The 21,090-nt window shown below is 31.4% G+C and overlaps 3 protein-coding genes and 1 long non-coding RNA gene across 13 annotated transcripts in view; 3 read left to right on the top strand and 1 right to left on the bottom strand.

Moving 5' to 3' along the window:
* Nucleotides 1-11,739, top strand: part of LOC100749922 (growth hormone secretagogue receptor type 1) — a 74,279-nt gene extending 62,540 nt beyond the window's left edge. For 3 of the 6 annotated variants that reach the window (XM_033322304.1, XM_033322303.1, XM_003491670.4), the window contains one exon: nucleotides 10,096-11,739. In XM_033322304.1, coding sequence (XP_033178195.1) covers nucleotides 10,096-10,819 — 724 coding nt within the window. In that variant the 3' untranslated portion in view covers nucleotides 10,820-11,739. Of the gene's footprint in view, nucleotides 1-8,740; nucleotides 10,072-10,095 lie in introns of those variants that run through there. The other 3 variants (XM_033322302.1, XM_012388843.3, XM_012388846.3) reach the window with 2 other exon arrangements.
* On the top strand, nucleotides 1,071-4,973 carry LOC117152017. Its single transcript, XR_004462238.1, has 2 exons — nucleotides 1,071-1,927; nucleotides 2,159-4,973. It is a non-coding gene; the product is annotated as an uncharacterized LOC117152017 (long non-coding RNA).
* Nucleotides 11,740-12,228: 489 nt separating the features above from the next.
* On the bottom strand, nucleotides 12,229-20,715 carry LOC100749806. Of its 3 annotated transcripts, none has more exons than XM_033322306.1 (7): nucleotides 20,506-20,715; nucleotides 16,860-17,652; nucleotides 16,473-16,502; nucleotides 14,190-14,383; nucleotides 13,535-13,729; nucleotides 13,135-13,374; nucleotides 12,229-13,022 (listed from the first exon to the last, which is right to left on the bottom strand). In XM_033322306.1, exons 2-7 carry the CDS (start codon nucleotides 17,056-17,058, stop codon nucleotides 12,855-12,857), a joined length of 1,026 nt encoding a protein of 341 aa, XP_033178197.1. In that variant the 5' UTR covers nucleotides 17,059-17,652; nucleotides 20,506-20,715; the 3' UTR covers nucleotides 12,229-12,854. The 3 variants fall into 3 exon arrangements, with proteins under 3 accessions (XP_033178197.1, XP_012244272.1, XP_024225300.1); XM_012388849.3 differs by lacking the exon at nucleotides 20,506-20,715 and adding an exon at nucleotides 17,729-17,856; XM_024369532.2 differs by lacking the exons at nucleotides 16,473-16,502; nucleotides 20,506-20,715 and having other exon boundaries at nucleotides 16,860-17,804.
* LOC100749688 (tRNA:m(4)X modification enzyme TRM13 homolog) lies at nucleotides 18,045-20,334 on the top strand. Of its 3 annotated transcripts, none has more exons than XM_033322305.1 (6): nucleotides 18,045-18,130; nucleotides 18,703-18,907; nucleotides 18,981-19,174; nucleotides 19,247-19,672; nucleotides 19,753-20,008; nucleotides 20,093-20,334. In XM_033322305.1, the coding sequence occupies exons 2-6, from the start codon at nucleotides 18,729-18,731 to the stop codon at nucleotides 20,277-20,279; spliced, it is 1,242 nt and encodes a 413-aa protein (XP_033178196.1). In that variant the 5' UTR covers nucleotides 18,045-18,130; nucleotides 18,703-18,728; the 3' UTR covers nucleotides 20,280-20,334. The 3 variants fall into 3 exon arrangements, with proteins under 3 accessions (XP_033178196.1, XP_012244425.1, XP_012244424.1); XM_012389002.3 differs by lacking the exon at nucleotides 18,045-18,130 and adding an exon at nucleotides 18,246-18,577; XM_012389001.3 differs by lacking the exon at nucleotides 18,045-18,130 and adding an exon at nucleotides 18,246-18,577 and having other exon boundaries at nucleotides 18,661-18,907.
* Nucleotides 20,716-21,090: the final 375 nt, after the last annotated feature.

Below are 21,090 nucleotides of genomic sequence, written 5' to 3'. Positions count from 1 at the left end.
TTTTATTGCAATATATTAACAGCCTTTAATTATATATTACGTTTTTCGATAAATAAAACAATATCGTACGCATGATAATTAAAATCAAATTCATTGAATTTTTATCTTTACCTTAACCTACTAACCAGGTCCCATAAGCAGAAGTTTCTATGATTAAGAAGTTAAAACTTAATAGAGATAAATTAAATTTAATTAAAGGTTAGTTTTAGCTCTTTCGAATGCAAGTATGACATAGTTCGTTTTTAATAGAAATGAAACGACATTAAAAAAGATAGAAAATCCCTAAGTAAAGAAATTATTTTGTCCGAGGCTATTGGCTCTTTGGCTATTAAAATTACGAGTTGACTGGTCTTTCTCGATCAAAAGTGTAATTGCTGAATCTAGTCATTCTACATTTTAAGATTTCGGTAAAATTATTTGTCAGAAACGTATAACTGAGGTTAATTACTGTAGTTGATAATTCTCATCAATGTTCCAAATCTATTTTCCTATGAAATCATTCCATAGTGTACGGAAGGGCCGCTTACATTTTCGACTCCCGAGACGATTTTCAACTTAATTGCCAGAGGGCGTAAACAACGTGTTAAAGTGGCGCAACACTGTGGCGTGAGCTGCAAACTGCAGTGAATCACGCAGTTGAATGTCGTGCACCAGTTACGTAGGCAATAACGTTCGTCCTATTAAGCACGTTACTTACCCGACATTTTTCCTTATTTATTTTTCCGTTCTATTTTTATACCAATTGTAGCTTGACGATTGAAGCGTTTAATTAAGCACCACGGTCACGCTTGACGATTTTTTGTCGCGATACAGATAATCATTGAAACGGCAACGTGACGTGAGATATGAATAAATGAAACGTTGAAACATTAAGACTAATAGCCAAAAAAGAGCTATTTAAACATTTTGTAATTTCCATTTAGAGATGAACGCGTTTTAACACGTATCGATATCGACGAAGTGATCTCCATATTATATTGGTAAATTGTAACATATGCACCAACCACTGCACAAATATCTAGATATGATGGAACTTTCTATAAAAATGCGAAAAAATATACTTCTTTATACTATTTATGATATTTTGTGATTTGTATCTAAAAATGAAGATTCAACAAGTATTAACATCGATGAAGTGGTCGTTATATAAGTAAATTAGTAAACTGTGATATGCGTGCCAACCATAACGCGTAAAAATCAAAAGATGATAGAACTTAGAAGATATTGGTTTTTTAAGCTATTGACATTAAAATATTTATAAAAACAAACTGAAGTAAACTTTTCAATACCGCACTATGCGATCTATCTTCAGGAACATTAAAGAGAAAAATAGCTGCGGTTAACCATTTTTAACAGTACTAACGATTTTTTACCGGTGAAATATGACGCCACAGAGGTAGGAGAGCGTTGAAGAAGAATCGAGGATACGTGGAAGCTAAAAGGCAGCTGTTTCTCTCAATTACAATATATATATACATTGCGAAAGGGAATTTTACCGAAGACGATAGTAATTTAAAGCCATATGTTACCATATCATTGTACGCGCGAGAAAAAGCTTCCCTCAGGGATATTTTCCGAGGAAATCCGGCTGTAAAAATCGATATGGAGTGGCGATGATAAGAAAATCACGACGGTGACCCGCAAAACCTTAATGGTCCGTAAGACATCCTCTGAAAAATTTCTGACTTTACTCCTGGTGATAAACGAGCAAGGATTATAAATGGAGGGATAACGAGGGCAGAATATGATGACCTAGCCAGATGGAAATTAAAAGGAAAGCTGTAAAAACCACTGTAATACGTTCCGAGTTTTATTTTACGATTATTTCTCTGTTTGTGTTATTGCCGAAGATTTACTTGTCTTGTGAGAAAGTTTTAAAATTGAGATTCGTTTAACTCGTATTGACAGTGATTTTGACTTTTCTCGCGTTAGTACCACTGCTAATAGTTTTTATAATTTTAAAAGTTCCTAGATACATTAATTTACATTAAATTACCATGCACTATTAAAATATTCATGTTTCAATTCAATTTCATTTATGATTAAATGTGACTCTTAAATATAAATATTTCATGCTTAGGAACATAGTTTAATTATTTAGAATAGAATATCTTCAAACCAAATTAGAATCATCCAAATACGCTAATCATTATTAAAGGCTGATCCCCAAGCGCGCGAAGAAGGGCTGGAAGAAGGATGGTCCTAATAAAAGTGTGGATACTCTTCTGGAATTACATTAGTAATCTCATGAATAAGCCTGTAATGCAACCATTCTTCCGGAGCATTAAGTAAAATCGCTATGCGTAGCCACTTTATGTAATTAAATTAAATGCGTGGCTAGGAAACAATCAAAAAGAATATTCAGAAAGCTCACATATATCCTAAGATACCTGAAATAATCAAAACTTAGTCTTTTTCTTTCAATGGATTGGTAGCGATTTGGTTTAACGAGTTTATAAAATTGAGAAATTTTTGAGAGTCCATATTACTAACTTCACAACTACGATAGAACTTCACAAATCCCGAAAGCTCCAAGCACACAAACCAACATCGTCTTTCAAATAGAAATTCCTTCAACGAACACTTCAAAACTTTTTACTAAACTCCTTCGACACTTGGTAGAAAGTTTTCTCGACAAAAGAAAAGGTTTAAACTTATTAGATCTATCGGTAGTTCGTTCGAAACGCAATAATTGGACTGCGAATACTTCTAAAAACTTATATTTTTATAAACATAACTAGAGAAGTGGAAGGGCCTACGTATTTATTTCGGTCCCTAAATATCATAAGGAATACTGTTTTGCGATATTTTATATATTGTTACAGGTTATGTATATCTACGCATTTTTACATTCTTACCCCTCAGTGGGTATCTCGGTGACGCATAATAATTTGGTGTAGGTTATTTAATCTTAAAGTATTTATTCTAATTTGTATCTTCTGATTTACGTGATAAATATCGTTAACATATCTTATTGCGTAAGATATAGGATATAAATTAAAATGAAATAACCTAACCTAAATAATTGTTATCATTTATGACTCAACAATACCAATTAAAAATTAAATATTTTATAAATATTTAAATATCCGCAGTCCAGTGTTAACAAAGAAAGTCGACCATATATTGCTGAAAGTATTTAATCTTAAAGTATTTATTCTAATTTGTATCTTCTGATTTACGTGATAAATATCGTTAACATATCTTATTGCGTAAGATATAAGATATAAATTAAAATTAAATAACCTAACCTAAATAATTGTTATCATCTATGACTCAACAATACCAATTAAAAATTAAATATTTTATCAATATTTAAATATCCGCAGTCCAGTGTTAACAAAGAAAGTCGACCATATATTGCTGAAAGATTCGATTTAAACGAGTCATAAAATCTACCTGGTGTTTCATCCACGTTCGAGTTGGCCCAAACGAAGAAAGGCAACGTGTATCACTGGTCATAAAAGGAATATCGCCTGTGAACCACTTCTGAGGAAGTTTTACACATCGGTAACACTTTTTTCCTTTCGTGGATCACGAGGGCGCTGTTACTCGGTTCAAAGACGAGGCCCCCTGTTCGCTGAATTTATGGCTCGGGAAAGCAGTCTGTGAAAAAGCTGCTGGAGGATCGTCTTCCAAGGAAAAAAAATATCGAAGAAAGAAAGAAGAGTGGCATTAGGTGTCGTGGTGAAAAAGAACAAAGCTTTCGAGGAAGATGGAAGGCAACCCAGATGGAGATGGCTTCGCAAGAAAATTATTGGGCGTGTTTCAACATAGAATAAAGGTTGAATTGACTTGCGTAATATGATGGAAAGAAATGATTCTATACAGAATTAGTATAAAATGTTGTTTAGTACTTAGAATATTGAAAGGTTATGTTTTACGTTATGTTTCGTTGCACTTTATTAAGTAGATACAATCTGGAACAGTTTCAGTTTTTTAATTGACTGAAGAAATATTTAAATTTAATTTCAATCATTCGTTCAAATAAAACTTATCATATAAACATATTCTATTACTGGTAGAAAAAGATTCATCAATTTCTAACTAAAAAGTGAAAACTAGATGATGTGAAACTACTTAGGAAAATGGCAAGGAGGTTATATTATAACTTCAATTTAAAAGACAATAATTCTTTCGGATAAATTCCAAGGAAGAAGTATTTAAAGTTTAAGAACTAAAAGATCCAATAATCCTAAATCCATCGCAAATTCTACATACTTTTCTGAGAAATTTATAAATTGCACTTTCTGTAACCAGTCGTGACAGTATATCAACTTCCTAGAATTCCAGTCTCAGATTGATTGCACAAGTGCCGAAAAATTGGAAGAAAACAGAAGTTAAAGGGAAAGTAATAGCTCGAGATATTCAAAAATGTTTCGCCGAATCGAATTTCTGGGGCAAAACTTATCAATGGTAATAAAGGACTAGAAAATACAACGCTACTCCTCTGCAATATAAATACTTGTATATGTTCGTCCGCCACTGTTTAACGTACACTACCGCCCTCTGAAATCGTAATCTCGGATTTTCGACGGTGTTATTGATAGAGACAAAATACATAATCCACATCCATAGATTAGGGGATTAGACGGATGCCAGTTGATAGGAAAATTTTGCTCCCGTGCCTACTCGGTAAACAGAAAGTCTCCGAATACCTTCTAGCAAAAGGAAAGAAAACATTGAAATTAACTGAAAAAGTTTGCTTTCGGAAAAGGAAATGGCAAAGTAGAGATTAGAAATATATATATGTTATAAATTCTTTAACCATTTATGATCAACAAGTAAACAAGTAAATATTTTGTTCAAAGGGAATTTCATAGCATTTTTTAATAATATCATTGATTTGAACGTAGATGTAACACATCTTATGGAAATCAATTTTGGCTTTTAGAAGACATGGTTGCTTAATTCCTATTACATGAATTCTATCATATTCAATATCTGATATTCAAAGGAGTTTCTCTTAGAAAATCAACATTGTTTCCAAGAAGAAAAGATCGACATATTGAAGATAATAATATGAAAAAATGATCAAAGTTTATCTTCAGTCTGATCTTTAAAACATATTGAAATACTACTACAGAGAGAATTTATTTAACCACTTATCTGAGTTTCTATTAAATTTTGTGTTTAAAGCTTTTATTCTCTAGTAGAGATGGAAAAAATAAACGTAGCCCATCCAGTTCTGAGATTCATTCCAACGATAACGAATCTGATTTGTGAGCAGACCTTCGAACACTGTATGAAGTTTTCTAACTTGTACTAAGCGTGCAAAACGTAATTAGTCCGCGAGATGGTGCTTTGTCAGAAACTGGACATAGAAAAATACAATTACATTGTGAATAGACAAAAAAATATGAAATTGCTAAAAATTGGCAAGGAACTTTATTACGTCCATTCGCTAGAAAAAGTACAAACAAAATGGTCGTTTGAGTGAGGTCAAAATTGCCAGGAGATAACGACATAAATGGAGCAGAAAGGTCCAGGATGAAATCAGAAAAAAACCAGAGATGTAAAACTCGGTTAGAAGAGAACTACAATTGAATATATGAAGGAAGGAAATATATCGTAGAAATGTTACAATGGTACTGTTTGAAGGCTTCAAGTTACTTAGGACAGGGTAAAAGAGGAAAGTAATTACCGAGTTTATTCCTGAGGGACCTATCAGCAGAGGAGATATTAAACAGGGGATCACCTTTGGATCTTGGTGTGACGTCTTGGTGTGATAAGAAACACGTTTTCCAGGTCAATGACGTGCGGTAGATTTGAAAGTAAATTTAGGGGAAGAAATTGCAATTTGTATGTACAGGTAATTTAACCTATAAAGCGATAGAATATTATGATTTAAATTTAAACCTCAAATACAAGCATAAAAATTTGAATTTAGATAAGCACAAAAGAAAACAAATGTCAGGTATTGTTTTAGATCTTCAGAAATCAAATACGAAATATTTTTCTTTCTTTTAACATTGCAACTCGAAGAAATAGGAAAGAAATACATTATAAGAGACAACAAAAGAAACTAGAAATTGAAATCGAGCGCAGGAACTGTTGCTTTCCAACATATATATATATATATATATATATATATATATATATATATATATATATATATATATATATATATATATATATATATATATATATATATATATATATATATATATATATATATATATATATATATATATATATATATATATATATATATATATATATATATATATATATATATATATATATATATATATATATATATATATATATATATATATATATATATATATATATATATATATATATATATATATATATATATATATATATATATATATATATATATATATATATATATATATATATATATATATATATATATATATATATATATATATATATATATATATATATATATATATATATATATATATATATATATATATATATATATATATATATATATATATATATATATATATATATATATATATATATATATATAGAATCATCCTCGATTATTAAACTCGGAAGCCAAGAAAATCGTGGTAACAGAAACCATCGTAGTAAATGAATTGAGTTTCGGTTCTAACGGCAACCTACTACAGCGAAATTAAAAGCAGAAGATGAAGTCAAAGGTAAAAATAAACATATATATAAACAACGAAAAATCTCACATTCCTATCCGATATATATATATATATATATATATATATATATATATATATATATCTGTCAGACATTGGGAAGCTGAATAAGCACAAGCGTATCGCAGTTTATCAAGGCAGGAAAGCAAGACAGATGCCTAGTATAATTTCAGAGGGAAGTTTCTTGAATGAAGCTCCAAGTACTCCAAGCTCGTATACGGCCTTGCAACACAATACTATTGATGAATCACCCGGGAAATCCTCTCTTTCTGATATATATGGGGTAATTCTACTATCACTATTAGCAAAATAACCCACAGTTCCTTAAATTTTCAAACATCTGCCTTTTCCCTGTATCTGGGATGTCAGACGAAGAAATTTATAGTAAACTGTAACAATACAAAGTGGGTTCTAACATACTCAAATTCAAAGAAATACGTTGGTATAATATAAATTATAAGTCCAATGAAAACAATAAGAATTTTATTACATTAATTTTATTATTATCAATGATCACTTGCGTTTCTTTATTGTCGATTTAAGAAAAACAATTCTTCATTTTTAATAAAAAAGCATGCTTTTTATTTTATATTTTTATTTTACAATATCATTTTGAATAGTTCAGTCAAAACTATTTATCTTTAAAATCTTACTTAAAATCTCAGAAAATAAATTGTTCTACAGACATTGATATAATTTAACAGTTTTCTACAAACTTTGAACAGTGTTAGCAATTTTGACAAATGCGTCATTTTTTTTCTCTTCCTCTCTCCATTTATAAAGAGGGAAAACACAACAATCTCTGTGCAATTACCGAAAATTGCGTCAGTTCGAGTATTCGAGGAAATTCAATATCACGGTGCCGTCTTTCGTGCGAAGATCGGGTCCGAGATTCGTGCCAAGACAAAAGAAAGGAGGGAGGAAGAAAGAAAAGAAAGCAACAGGATACTATGTTCGGTTACGTGGGAGTGTCACCGTGTGACGGCAAGCTATTTTCCCCGTGTCTCGATATCTAAAACGACTTTCAGAAAAGTTAAGAGCTGTATCTCAACAAAGAAATTCGAATGATTTTCTTTCTTCTTTTTTATATATATGTATATTTATATAAAAAATAAGAATCTATTCAAATTGAAAAATCGGAAAAAAAAGAAAATTACTGCTGAAATAGAGAAACAAGGGGAATAACGTTATACGTGGTTCGAATAAATATAAAGAGACTCAATTATTATTAATCCAGTTAATTAAATTATTTGCTAATCAAGTTTGCACAATACTCGGGTTTAAAATACGGTGGATCCATTTCGTCTCAGCAATAAAATCCCCATTGATTATTTTTGTGCGTCGCGCATTAAACCGAGTCATTGAACAATTTCCTGGAAAACGTGTCGAAAGCATTTGCATCACATTTTCGTCAATACAACACTGATTCAATAATTCCAATTGAAAGAGCAGGGTATAGGAAAAAATAATTGCTTTGAATACATATTGCTTGTTTTAACCTAAAGATTTGATCTATCCAGGTGAAGCTAAATTCAACCCTTCGATATAGTGCAAGTTATCTTATAACAAGAATAATAATATTAAAACTCAGAAAAAACAAATAGCTGTCAGATATAGGTTCAAACCATACACATTGTACTGGTGTTTTCTAATACATAAAACTAAAACCAGGTGTAGATTAAAAAAACTAAAAAGAAGAACGCTAAATTTAAGACTAAATCCAGAGATTAAGATGAAGTATTACGAACCATGCGATTACTCGGATTTTTACTTCTGAATTCCTTATTTTTACATTTTGGTATTGTTCTTATATTGCTATTATATTGTTAACATTCAACATTGTTCATGTGGCTTATAGACCCATGAGGATCCAAAGCTTGTACTCAATGAAAAAAGAAAGTAGTGCAAGATCCAATCGAATCACAAGCTTCGCCGAGCTTACAAGGCAAATCCTCTGCAAACTCGGTCGGTAAAGGGGCTAAAAACCGCTTACACGTTAATCTCAAACCGCCATCCTTCCTGCTCGATCTCCGTCTAGCTTGAAGATTCTGAAAGTTCCAGTTGCACGCCAATTTCGCTTTAACTGATTGCAGTCCCATAATCTGGGTCTCTCAGTACCAGGAGATGCGTGTGAAGGAGAACAAGAACGATCAAGACGCGAGGAACTTTGTTCCAGTCTGTTTGACGATGGCCGACAGTAGCGCCACTGTGGTATTCTTCTTACTTCTGGTCCTCGTCTTCTATATAGCGCCACTGCTGATCCTGCTGATCCTGTACACTTTCATCATCAGGCAATTAATGCCAGATCCCAGTAATACAAGCGACTCTTACCATACCAGAGCAAAGAAGCACGTGATTACAATGTTACTATCGGTGGTTATCAGCTTTTTCATCTGTCTGTCGCCATACAGGATTCTGATCTTTTATATAGTGATCGCACCAGCAGAACAGATTGCTGCCATTGATCGAGACACGTTCTTCGCTTTTCTTAACTTTAGCAGGATCATGTTTTATCTGCACAGCGCCATTGATCCGATATTGTATAATTTAATGAGCAGTAAGTTCAAAAAAGGATTTTTGGAACTATGCAGAATGAAGAAATGTGCCAAGAGAGGATTAAGGAGCAATATGACCGGAACTAGGAAAATTGATAGTAGTGAACAGGAAGAGAACTTTGTGTGATACTTTCTTATGTAACCGGTATGATGTTTTTGCTGTACATTTACATTTTCAGTCGGCATTAATTAGAGAGCGTGATCTCACTTACAGTATTGTAAACAGCTGCTTATGTGATTGTATTAAAGAACGGCATTCTTCGAACAAATACTGTATTGTTGTGATATGAACTTTTATGTACTTTTTATATGTTACTTACCGATGGTAACCTTTTTCGAATACGATTAAGAATATTTAATAATAACATTCCATGTTTCGGCTCCAAATGAAATTACTGTAGTAAATTTATAAAAATATTCGGAAAATAAAACCTGAGAAAAATATACTGATATGTTACCATATACATTACTATAATACTTATTGTATATATAACTATGTATAATATGTGAAGTATCTCTTCCAGAAAAAACTATGAAAATCTACTAAAAAAATATACTGAAGAACTGCCTAAAACTACTGACTATGACTGCTTTTCCAATAATGATTTAATTACGTTAGTTCCAGCGCTACTATTTCATCAATATAGCTAGTAATTCATTTGTACTGCTTTAGCTACTGCTGGCAATTACTGACCAATATTAAGCTCGCAGTAGTGCAACTATCAAAATCCAATAATACATTACTCTAAATCAGCTTCTATTATATTGACCAGCTAATAATATTTCTCTGCAAGAGATATGAAAGAAAAATAACAAATATTTAAAAACTATACCATATACGAAACGAAAATAACATATATCACCAATCATTTAGATAAAACGTCTGTTCACAGCCCCATTCTACTGATGGTCAAGTACGAAGAGGAAGAAAACTCGAACGGTACGTACATTCCGACCTGCAGCACAGTTGCAAATTCATTCTGGCCGATCAGTTTCGTTCTGTTCACGATAATCGTGTTCTTCGTGGTACCGCTGCTGATCCTTGTGGTTCTGTACACGGTGATTGCACGACATCTGATGACGAACTCGACGATTAGCCGTGGCTCGTCCAATAACTTGCTCAAATATCGCAAGCAGGTGATGCTGATGCTAGGGACAGTGGTGTTTTGTTTCTTCCTATGCTTGTTACCATTTAGGGCACTGACACTTTGGATCTTGGTCGTTCCAATTAAAGTAATCCTCGACTTTGGTATCGAGCGCTACTTCACCCTGCTCTATTTCTGTCGAGTGATGTTCTATCTAAACTCTGCCATTAACCCTATCCTCTACAATCTGATGTCCACGAAATTCAGGGAAGGTTTTCTCAGGGTTTGTGGTCTGGGCCCCAATAGGAAGAAAAAGAAAAAAACGTCGGACAAAACTGGTACTTATACTACTGGCTCGACCAATTGTAGTAGCAATCAGTCTGATTTCTGGAGGAGACATAGCAGTAATAAGAGCAACAGCGTTAAGGCACCCTGCAACAACACGACCGCGGAGAAACAGATTAAAGTGCCACTTCAGACGACGGTTGTTAGTGGAAGTATCGTCAGGAAGAAACAGGAGAGTTATGTTTGAAAGGATAAAGTGGGAATATAACGAGGATAATTTCTAAGACTGTGATCTTTCGAACCATTCCATGATATCGTAGCATAGTCGGTGGAAGAGATATGGTAATGAAGTTGTAAATTAAAGACTTCAGTGTTAGCATCTACTAATAGTGTTGTGTTTAGGGCTGTATATAGGATAATTTCCTTGCTAGTTGATTGCATGCTGCCAATCGCACCGCGTATTACACTCGTCTTCATTTTCCATACCTGCTCTCCTTAATTTAAATGTACTATTTATCATTTTCAAACTGACACCGACTTGGCTATATCAATTCCACTGATTATACTACTTAACGTCGTTCGTATTCGTATGTGGATTGTATATTGTACATATATACAGGCTTTTTTCGAAATCGTAGTTTCAGTGACATTTATTTTAATTCTTTACAAATTGTTGAAAACGTCGCTCTTGGTGCCGCAGACAGATTTTTATTCGGCAAATCCTATACTATCCTTTTTTTCATGGTCCCCAAGATTATCCCATCTTTTACGTCCTATATCTTACATCCCGTATTCAATATCATCCAGCCCATAACCAATTGACATTACCGGGTGAAACCGGACCACCGGACTGAGATGACTGAAGAAAACAAACTTCATTATGGTTCTGATTTCTATATTTTACATTTTGTACACATTCTTTGAGTTTTTTGTTACGTCTAAGTTGAAAGAGTAGAATTATTCAACTTACCACGATTTCGGAAACATTCTGCACTTTATAGAAACACTATTTATTAAAAACTAACCTAAAAGAAATTTAAAAATGCTGGAATCATTTATTTAATATTAAGTACCGACTATCTGGTAGTCTATTTCAATTATTTGTACCTTCAATAGCGTGAGAAAGAGACCTAAAAATGCTTATGTTATTCATTACCAAAAAAAAAACATTAATCCACATAAGATTATGAACGATATATTAGGATCGAATTATCGTTGCATAGAATTTTGGAATCTGTGATCACTAATTATATAACCGTGTACCGAGTAAGTATTAGAACAAAGATGAAACAGTTGTGTCTTCGAATTGAAGAAAAACTAAAGATAAGCTATACGATAGATAAAATTGATTAATGTTTAAGAACCAAAAGGGATCTTAAAAAGATCTTCTCTTTCATGTTAGCCAAGATTCGTGTGATTTGCCAAAATTGTTTGTTCTAATTTCTTTAGTGAATTTTCATCTTTATAAATGTACAAAATGACAAATTAAGTTTCTACGGAAATTAAGTTCCTATGCGCTTATCGAACTACGTACATATTCGATTTATATTTATAATTATGACAGATATTACAACAATTAGAGATATTTTTAAACTGTATAGATAGAATTTTCCATGAAGTAAAAGTATTGAGGAGGTGACGAAACTAGTCTTCGAGCTTTAAATAATTATTTATTTAATTACAGTCTCTGCGGAACATATACATCGATATTTTTGCCATCGCGCTAACTATTAAAACTTTATTGCTCATGACGTAGCAATAAATGGCAGGTTGATTTAATTGTACATTAAATCATTCCAGTAGTCTTTAAAAATTGTATAATGTTCACTTTTATTTTTACAATAGGAATCAATTACCGTAAAAAATATTTAAATATCTAGGACGCTTAAGCTGGAGCAGGTAAAACAAACTTCTTAATGCGATTTATATGCTATATGTATAAATTTCGTTCCTAATTGACTGCAAAGCGTTCGTTTTCAATAGTTTATAGATCATTATTGATTTTTATTTATGCGAACTATTTACAAAGAGACACTTTATTTTTATTATCCAAAATATATGTTTCTGTAAATATTTTGTAAAATAAAATTCGAACAATATTCATAATATCGGATCAACTAATTTTTTATATTAACACTTTGCATTTAACATTACAATGGAATATGTTTAATGTTACGTACGCTAATGTGATAATGTATATAACTTAATGATGTAGTTTTCCCATTAAATAAGTTACTTAAATATGATATTAAAAGGAAAACGCTAACGTAGCTAAGGCGAGATTATTCTATTAGTGAATTAAACTTTTCGTCGTATTTCACGAATATTATATCGTGTGCTAAATTATCAGATCTAATAACCATTGAATACACATAATAACCCTTTGACTCCATAAAACCGATCAACTCCTTTTTGCCTTCTTCAACATGAGAGAATTCAACAGAAAGTGTCTGAAAATTTCGTAATTCAAAATTTATGCAAAGATAATTAAAAAATAATAAAAATAGTAACAAAATTTAAAATTATAATTTTTTTCTTAATTTTAAATTAAGTTAAATTCACCTCGATATTTATCATGTCGAAAGGAATCGTTTTTAATACTTGAAGCTCATGCCCCTCAATGTCAAGACTAAAATAATTTACTGTAGTCACATTAAGAGCAGCCATTAAATCTATAAATGGAAAACATTGAACTGAGATGTGGACACCACTGTGGGCAACATCAGGAGAATTTGGTAAATGGCTATCAGAAGCATTCAGCTCGTGGAGACGTCCAACATTATCGGCCATCAAGAAGGAATTCTGAAAATTGCACAATGGATATATATATACATATATGAATAAAAAATATATACATATATGAATAAAAAATATATACATATATGAATAAAAAATATGAATATTGCAAAAAATAAGGTAACTTATTATATAATTTTCTGCAACAAATTACGAACTTTCGTACCACGGAGGGAAATGGCTCAGTGGCAAGGCACGTAGGTGTTAGATAAGCTTTTCTGTTTTTTCTCAACATTTTACTGAAATTCAAAGGATCCGCCTCTACCAGAAGACCATTCCAATCGAAGTATCGTTCCAATACCAATGTGTTACTCCGAGTCTCCCCGTCGTAAGCGCCACATTCTACGAAGAAGCCATTTTTCTGTAAACAAATTATCAAATGTTTGCGTTTTCAGTTGCCACTTATTCAAACATCGAGAACTAAAATACATTTCTCTTAAATTGAATTGAGATTTCACTGAGAGTATTTTTTTTTTTTTTATCAATTTCAATTTAAGAATACTTGATAACAGAAATTTGAATAATGAAAATAAAGATATTTGAATTTTAAAATCATTGACAATATTTCTTTCTCTTCGTTACGTAGGAAAAATATTTGACAGCAGAAATTTTATATTAAAAACATCTGAAAAATTCTTTAATTGAGACTATCGACGGTAATTTTTTTTTTTTACCAATTTTATATTAAAAATATTTGATAGTAAAAATTGTATATTAAAAGTATGTATTTAAAAAATATTTGAATATGAGACCATTGATAGTGATTCTTTTTACTGATTTCATATTAAAAGTATTATAATTACACAATATTTTAATATTACCTTATCTTTGAAAATTTTTCGAATATGTTCGGCTTGGCCCATCGATTGATCTTCGATTTCTGGATTTTCAAGGTTGTATGGTTGATCCGGATTGTATTCCCGAAATATCCATTGTCGACGAATATCGGTCATGTACCGCTGCCAATGTGCCGGATCCGATGGTGACTGTATTTTGCCATTGTACCATTTAACAACTTAAAATAATATACATAATCAGATTAATCAGAATTATGGCCAGATTTTAATTTGTAATTGAACTCTGGAGAAAACATTCGATAAATATGTATCAATTTGTCATATAAGTAAAAGTACGAGAGTTATGCATATTTAATATCCCGTTGCTTGCAATGTCCTTGATGTAGTGTCCTTAACATGCGGTATTAATAACATGACTTGATAACTAAATAGCATGACATAAACACAGACTGAACAAATTAATTCAAACGTTACTAGTTGTAAACGTGACTGAAATGGCTGAGACATCATTGGAAAAGAATATGCATATGCATCAGACCATAGAAATTATTACTGATGAAACTGCAGAAAGGCTACCTTATCTCCAATTTCGATGATTTTTGGATATGTTTTAAAAATCGATATTGTGAATAACTTTTCTTATACATATTAGCGGCAATCTTAGTTTCTGAGATATTTGCAAAAAACTGGCGGTATCACTACCAATGAATTCTATCTGTAGTTGTACCTTTGTAGCAGCGTATGTGTACGATTTGGTTACCGGTCACCTAATCTTCTGTTTATAAATGACGGTGGACTAGCCTAAAGCATCGCGCATAACTTCATATACAAAACTGTAAAAAATGTCTGTTATAAATTACACGAATATGATTAATGTATTGGGTTTGAGTTTCAGTTAGAGTTTTCAAACCGGCAGCCGCAAGGTAACCGGCAATACTTGGATAAGCTAATAATAGATTAATTATGAAAATTATATACGAATGAGTATTTGATACTATTTTACGAAACGGAATAATTGTTATTACTTTACGTAAGAGTTGCTGGTCGCTTTGCAGCGGCCGAATTGTAAAATCGAATCCAAACCTAATGCACTTATGATATTCGCTCTTAATTGAATTATAAGTTATAACGGACATTGCTTACGAGCTCGCATTTGCAGTTGTGCATAGGGCTTTAAACTCGCCCGACTCAGCTTTACAAACAGAAAATGAGGAAAATGGCGGCCAGCATCCAAACTAATACATACACTGTTACGGATGCAAAAGCTATAGGTAGAAATCACTGTAGTAATACCGAGAGTTATGTGCGAATATCTCGGAAACTAAACGAGACCGCCGACTATATATGTGTATTGGGTTGGCAACTAAGTGATTGCGGATTTTACCATTACCACCTAATGATATATATAAGAAAATAAGTGTTCAAAATGTTGATTTCTGTATCATATTTCAAAATCATCGAAATCGAAGATGATTTTTTTTATCTATTTTTAAAGAATTTCATAAGATTACAATTAACGATATACTAAAAAGGATGTGTAATCTAAAATATCATTTCAAATTAAAAATTTTAAAAATAATAGTAACAGTAATTGATATTACCGATCAAGCATTCCTATCGAATATGTATTTATAAACAAGGACAATAAATATTTGTAACATTTGCTAGCCTCAATCTATATTTATTTTAATTCGATCATTCCATAACCAATTACTTTTACAAACGTCCGCGAAACAGATGTCTCTTAACTTCCTAACAGGGTATGAGGAATATCTCGGTATGTCAATATAGCTATTTCAATATATATAGGAAAATATTTCAAGTTTAAGAGGTTAATAACAATAATTCATAGTTATGCGTAAGTGCATTCAATTGAGATTTCGATCAATTATTTTTTTACTCTGTTTATACTCCTGTAGGTCAACAATATATCGTATAACACGATCTTGGCAATAAAGATCTTAGCAATAAATGATCGATAGAGAGACGTTATCAATTGTTTTGATTGGTAATGATGTAAATCATACATTAATAAATCCAGATTGAATACAAATGTAATTCGAAAGATTAAGATTAATATTTGTAACTTTAAACAATACTGTTATTATGTTACGGAAATTCTATACCCCTGTGTAAATATAAAAAAAGTGTTCTTAATACGAAACCATTACGAAATTAACCTAAATACGTGAAAAAATTTAGAAACAAAAGAACAAATTAAGCAATGTTGTATAACGTTTTATGATTATTGCTACATTATTAAATCTTTTAAAAATGTAAGGTAAATAATTAATTTTCTAAACTCACCATTGGTAAAGTTATACCACCTATTAAGGACTGCAACAGCAGTAGAAACAAATTATTATTAATAATATACTTGTTTAGAAGTTGCACGTCAACAAGAATATTGTCATATGTTTCGTCATGAATTTCCAATATTTTCCACCGGTAAATCAGTCTATTATTTTATTAGTTTTTAAAAAATATTTCTTTCATATCAATAAAAATATTCCTCGTCCATTGTTATATTCTTATATTATAGTGTTCTTTATATATTGATTTCATGTTTGTTATTATTCAATTCTTATTTTAATATCACTCTAGTCGATTTTACCAAATTCATTTACCACTTAAATTTTATTCTTTTGCCATGACAATATCCAAGTAGATACACATTGAATAATAAATACGTACCATCTTGATTTAGCTCCTCCGAATACGCATTATGTCCTAACTGATTCAAAGGAAAATAGGACGCGAATATGAATTGCCGAATTAAAATAATCGAACCGATGCCTAATAATGCAATCACCGCGTACCATTTCCACCGGTTCCAAAATGGTCTTAAAATATAAATGTACGCATGCTGACTGTGGGAATCTGTACCGGACATTTTTTTTTAACAGTCACAAGCTCGCAACAGGTTGCTACCGTACATGCGGTGACAAAGACAAACTGGTGTAAGGTCGTAGTCCACGAAACTATAACGAGAGACTGAATTACTTCACAATAGTTCCCAAAACTGCGAGAGTTGGCCAGTAGATCGTAGATAAATTAATCAAAATATTACTTCAAATACTATTCAATTTTCAATTTTGTCATCATGTACTTTTTTTTAAATTAAATAAAAATCCAAAACATCGTTAGAAGAAAAGATTGATTCTCATCATAGTTCACTGAATATCGATCGTCTGTTGTTTTAAATATTTCGTTGGAATATATAAATAGAGGTTATGATTTAAAAGGCACGGAATACATAATAGATTCTTAAGATAATGTTCTTCACTATCACTTGTATTACACACACATACATACATGTACACAATTTTAGTATAAATGTAGTTAACTGCATAAAAGAACGAGAACGTATTGCGAATAACACTCCAGCAGAACTCTGAATGCCACACACCTTAATTCGGGAGTACGCTGTATAAAGAGTAATTTTACACGCGATTGGCTGTCGAAAATGTTTCGCCTGGTAGGTGTACTAGAAGAACAGAAGCACACAACGCACGCTTATACTTAAAGATATTAAATCTACATATGCATAGCTAGATGCTTACAAAATAGTCACCGAGTTAAATCGTCTGTATTCGGTCTATATTCTTCCTGTTAAATGATTCACTACCAACTGCTATCGAGAAAATACAGCGAATAGGAAATTCGATGACGTTCCGATAACAAATATTGGTCGTGTTGGATAATTGCCATAAAAGCAATATGTATATGTATGTATATATATATTTATACTCCAATAAAATAGATATGCGAAGTGTAAGCATACAAATATATACCACACAAAGATATTTGCATTGGATAAGGGCTCCATTTTAAGTATATTAGATTTAAATACAGAGAGAAGTGTTTCTGAAATTGTAGAAATGATAATAAAGCATGTATATTCGATTCAATAGAAAACTGTATTAACGACAATTGGTTTTATGAATTACTGTTTCATCTACAAAGTAAACTATAAATTAACTATAAATAATTATCCACTTTTTTAACTGTTGGTAAAATCTAATATTAAAATGTTAAGTAAATACAGAAACTTATATATTAAATATAAAAACAATTTATCAATGCAATATGGCAAACCATAGTTGACTAATGAATATGTAATGTAACATCAAAATAGAAATTTCGCAAGACAAATGCAATTGTTTAGATAAATAACCTTAAAAAATATATAATATTTTAAAAAATGAATAACCTCTATCTCTTCGAACGCTTGAAAGCAACTGCTACAGACGTTTGCTGCAATTGCCTATTATATACATACTTTTTAGTTGAGTTATATTTCACGCAAATTTAAAGTAGCCTCAATTTTATGATCGACTTCTTATAGTAAATAAAATTTTTCAATCATAAAATTATTAGATGTAGTAATACATATTTATGTATTCAATTAAGTAAGTTTAATCCTACGTAGCTCTAACAGCATGTTTAATTTACTGTTAGGTTATGTCACGTTATGTATACGTATGAATTGTAGCTTCTTTCAAATATATACTGATCGAACAAAAACACTTTATAGAACAAAGAATCTAGCGATTAAATGAAATGACTGGAGAAAGTCATTGCATGTATTTTGTGAAGAGAAAAAAACGTTATTGCCGTATGGTAGTGAAGGAAGGAAAGAAGTATTGCGGCGAACATCAACCAGTTTCATTAGAATTTAATCTTTCTGATAAAGAAGGATCTGAAAATAAACGAATAAAATGTCCACTTGATCCGACACAGTGAGTTTATGTCTCTGTTATAATAAATATTTCATATTTCGTTATGTATATAAAATTTATAGATCATTTCCAGTACATGTTATGAGTCTAAGCTAACTAAACATTTGAAAGTATGCAATGCAAAACGCTTGATTGATGCACAACCATCATTTATCGTAAAAGGAATTAATGCTAATAAGACTTACGAAGCACCAAGACACATACCACTCTCTGAATTAAATGACCTTATAATAAATACAGTTATAGACAAAGTAAAAACTGTTTACGGTTAGTAATACATACATATGTAAATTCAAAACTTGAAATTAAAAAGTGTATAATTCTTTAATCCTTTTATAGAAAAGTTACCCCAATTTCATAAAATAGTATTGGAACATCCAATACTTAAAGATAAAATAAATAATAATTCTTGTGGAAAAACTATTAAGAAACATCTCTTACAAAATTCATCATTATTATCACACTTGGAACGTGTAAATCTTATAAAAGACAATACATGCTTTATTGAATTTGGAGCAGGAAAGGGTAAACTAACTTATTGGTTGGGCCAAATAGTGAAGCATAAAAAAGACTGTTGTATTTTATTGGTAGACCGTTCAAGTCACAGACATAAGAGTGATAATAAATTGAAAAATGAACAATCTTCTCTCTTAATAGAAAGAATACGTGCTGACATTGCTGACTTGAAACTGAATGATATAACAGGAATTAAAAAATTTGAACGTAAAGTTGGTATTGCAAAACATTTGTGTGGAGCAGCTACAGGTATATATATATTTTTATATATTTCTAATATTATATTCATAATATTTATATTAAAATTACTAAAAAAAATTATTTCATAGATTTAACTCTAAGTTGCTTAGTTCAAGCAATGCAAAATGAACCTAAATGCAATGTCACTGGTATAATCATTGCATTTTGTTGCCATCACAGATGTGAATATGCATCATATGTTGGGAAAGAGTATTTAGAACAGTCTGGATTCACAGCAAATGAATTTACAATTTTATGTAGCATTGCTAGCTGGGCAACTTGTGGCTCTGATCTAAACAAGGCAATTAATACTCCAGAAATTCAAAATGATTCAGGAGAGACAAGGTAACATATTCATGTTAAAATTCCAAATATTTTTTATAATTAACCATTAAAGATAAAAAAAATATATTATTTAATATTTTTAAGAACAAACATAAAAACTTTAACCTCGAGTGAAAAAGAACAAATCGGCCGAAAAGTAAATTCATTATTGAATTGGGGTCGCTTGGAGTACTTAAAAAAAGTTGGATTTCAAACTAATCTAATTTATTATACCACTACCGATGTATCACTAGAAAATATGTGTATCGTGGCTACAAAAGATGAAATATAATAGTGAATTAATATAAACAAATAACATGAAATAAATGGCTTAACTTTAATTTAAATAAACTTTCATTATAACAAAATGGAGTTTATCCTTTTCAACCAATCCTTCATTTAACCAAAATTGTTGAAGCATTTACAGATTAGGAATGCGGCTTTACGTTACGTTCTCAGTTCTAGGGAAAAGTACGTTGCTCATTGGTGTTCGTGAAGCGCTGAACCGCTCTACTCACCGGAATGTGCGAAATTGAGAAGACTTTAGATTTATGATTTACTCAAAAACCTTACACTTCGCGTCAAAAATTAGTTCGTCAAGAATGCAAGAAGACTAATTCTCGAGAATGAATAAAATTGATCTAATTCGAAAAACTGGTTCTTGTTTGCGAAGTCGCGGTTTCTGCTCATGTCCTCGTTTCTTTGCTTCGGATCCCCTTCCCTGCTCATCCTGATTCAATATTGGGTGGGGTTTCTCCCCGTTCATCGAAATCTCATGTTTCGGGTCCATCCACTACTGAGTCGATGGAGATGGAAAACGCTTCGATGGGCCAACCAGAAAGCGACGGGTACACGCATGTGAAGGGAAATGACTGCGAAAGAAATATGTACATAACTTGGGAAAGACAATAGAGCAGACTCTTTCAAGCACTGTACGTGACCTGTCTCACAATTGCTAATTCGAGACAGCTCCCAACTGAACGTTACTTAATGAAGTACTTCCTGTCTGCCGACTTCTGACTTTCTCTCATTTTAGACAATGCAGATTTTTCTATTCATGTAGACATAAAATCAATCGATTTAGAATTTTATTCCTAATTTAT

This window comes from Bombus impatiens, unplaced genomic scaffold (assembly GCF_000188095.3).
Source record: "Bombus impatiens unplaced genomic scaffold, BIMP_2.2 scf_0582, whole genome shotgun sequence".
Lineage (NCBI taxonomy): Eukaryota > Metazoa > Arthropoda > Insecta > Hymenoptera > Apidae > Bombus > Bombus impatiens.
This window is presented reverse-complemented; position numbering and strand designations above follow the sequence as displayed.